The sequence below is a fragment of the Rhagoletis zephyria genome, unplaced genomic scaffold (genome assembly GCF_001687245.7).
Source record: "Rhagoletis zephyria isolate East Lansing unplaced genomic scaffold, Rhagoletis_zephyria_1.1 Rzeph_scaffold_46705, whole genome shotgun sequence".
NCBI lineage: Eukaryota > Metazoa > Arthropoda > Insecta > Diptera > Tephritidae > Rhagoletis > Rhagoletis zephyria.
The window spans coordinates 1-2,292 of record NW_016203760.1 but is presented as its reverse complement, the minus strand read 5'-3'; the positions used below and the strand labels follow the sequence as shown (position 1 = coordinate 2,292).

The window sequence follows — 2,292 nt, the reverse complement described above, 5'->3', positions numbered from 1 at the left end:
CTCAATCAGAACAACTTTATTCGAATGGGTACGTTTTTGTAGTAAAAATTTTGAGTATTTTACATGCTTAAAAATATAAATACATTTTTAGGCATGAGCAAGGTGATGAATCTCGACAAGAACGGCTGGATTACCAAGTACGGCCTTTTTACGGAGTTTGCCTGGTAAAGAAAACTGTTAGACAATTTTTTGTACATTTACATAACTAACTTCATTGTTGTCAGGGCAAATCCACCGGTGTACGGCCGAGCCTGTCTTTACTTCTTTGGCATCAAAAATGGGCCGGCTTTTCTGAAGGGCGCCAAGCCGCACCTCTACGACGTGGGACCGTTTTGTATTTAGTATAAAGTTTTTAAAAATCGTTTAACAGCATTTTACTGAGCAAAAACTTTTTATGCAACAAATTTAGTGCCACTCGCAGGCGCCGCATTCGAAAATGGTAACACAGTGCTTTTTTCAATAAGCCCTTTAAAAACAAAATTTTACATCTTTTTTCTCTAAAAACAGGAAAAAGAAAACGCTCACCTTTGACGAGAGCTACGTCATTGGCTACGATCCTCGGGGCTCGCTGCCGCTGGAGACAAAGTGGACGACCATCAACTTGCCCATCTTTGTACAGTGCCAACTTTTAACCATATTTTAAAAAATACTTATCAGTAATTTTTTTATCTTTTCTGTTTATCAGCTGGCCGTCTACTCCACCAAGAGCATCATGGAGACCTTCTACATGCGCTTCTTCGGCCCCCTCGTCTACAATGCCATCGTCAAGGCGCTGCAGATGTCCGGCGAGGAGCTGATCACCGAGATGACCGGCTACCAGATTATGATCAGCTACGAGCTGAAGATCCTCAAGTACCTCGATATGGCCCTCCTTAGTCCGCTGCGAAGCCTCGGCATGCCCATTCCCCAGGAGCTCGGAATGTGGGGCTTCGTGCTGCGAAACAACTCCTTCGGCGTGACGACCACGCCCAACGGTGGGTGGATCGGCCCCTTCGAGCAGTGGCACACCACGGAGGACGGGCACATGCAGGGCGATATCTACAGTGCGCTGCACTTTCGAAGCTACCCCTTGAAGGAGCCGCCCTGTGATGTGATGGAAGGGGGCGAGGGCTACTTTATGAAGCGACCATTCCGAGATGATAAGCTCACTTTCACCATCTTCTTCGTCTGTCGACCACTGGTGATTAAGCGAGAGTAGTGAGTTTTTGATTGACTGAAGTGAGATTGATTGTTAAACAATTTTGACCTTTCTCTTCTTGAACTCCAATCAAACTCCAGCACCCACTACTTCTACGGCTCCTTCGTCAGCCGCTTCAAGGTGGACGATGACATGTTCAACTACTCGGGCATTCCGGAGAACGCCTGCCACTGCCTGAAGGAGAACAAGAGGGACTGCGACGGGTACTACCTGCTGGGGCCCTGTGTCTTCATGATTCCCATCGGCATCAGCTTCGCCCACTTCTACAAGAGTCCCCGGCAGCTGGCCAAGGTGACGGGCCTGAATCCGACGGAAGAGGAACATGCCGCCTACGTGGAGATGGAGGATGAGCTGGGATTTCCGGTCTTCGCCCAGGTGGCGCTGCAGATCATTGTCGACATTGGGCCGATCTCCTCGGTGCCGGAGCTGGCGCATATTAAGCCGCTGCAGTATCCGATTGCCTGGGCTAAGGTGGTGAGTGGAGTTATTAGAAGATGGGAATGTCTGAAAAGAAGTACTTTTGTACTAAAAGTATGTTTTTTACTGCTAGAAAGAGGGCGTCATCGGCATTCTGGGCGCCTTCCTCTTCATCATCGTCACCTTCATTCACTACGGCAATGTGCTGTGGCTGATGCTCGGCTTTGCTGTCACCGGGTTCCTCTTCTACAAGGCGAGCGACTGGCGAAATACTCCTTAACAGCAACAACAACAGCTTAAAATTTTAAAAATCAAACACAAATACACAAGCAAAAAAATTGAGTTTAATATACAGGTGCTTACAGGGTCATTAATGTGTGTTAATGTGTGTTAATGTTATAACATTGTTAGATATACAAAAGTAGTAATCACAATAATATGTATTTATAAAGTAGTTAGTAGTCAAATTAGTGATTAGTTAGCTGATTCCAAGCAGCAGCTTGATAGAAAACATTATGTAGAGTGCGTAGAGAACTATGAACTGTACAAAAACAAATAAAATTATATTGTCAATAATTTACTTAAAAACGATAATCTTCACATACCTCAAAAATAGCCTTCTGCGTAACAACTCCAAGCGGCCCGGTAGAGAAGCCAATCTTCCGCTCTGAATTGAG

At 45.6% G+C, this 2,292-nt stretch overlaps 1 protein-coding gene across 1 annotated transcript; it reads left to right on the top strand.

Moving 5' to 3' along the window:
• Nucleotides 1-24: 24 nt before the first annotated feature.
• Nucleotides 25-1,672, top strand: LOC108355537 (platelet glycoprotein 4-like; the record flags this gene model as incomplete). Its single annotated transcript, XM_017606694.1, has 5 exons — nt 25-28; nt 92-164; nt 508-613; nt 686-1,197; nt 1,279-1,672. Coding segments are annotated over exons 1-5 (1,089 nt in total), but the record flags the coding sequence as incomplete, so codon positions are not given.
• Nucleotides 1,673-2,292: the final 620 nt, after the last annotated feature.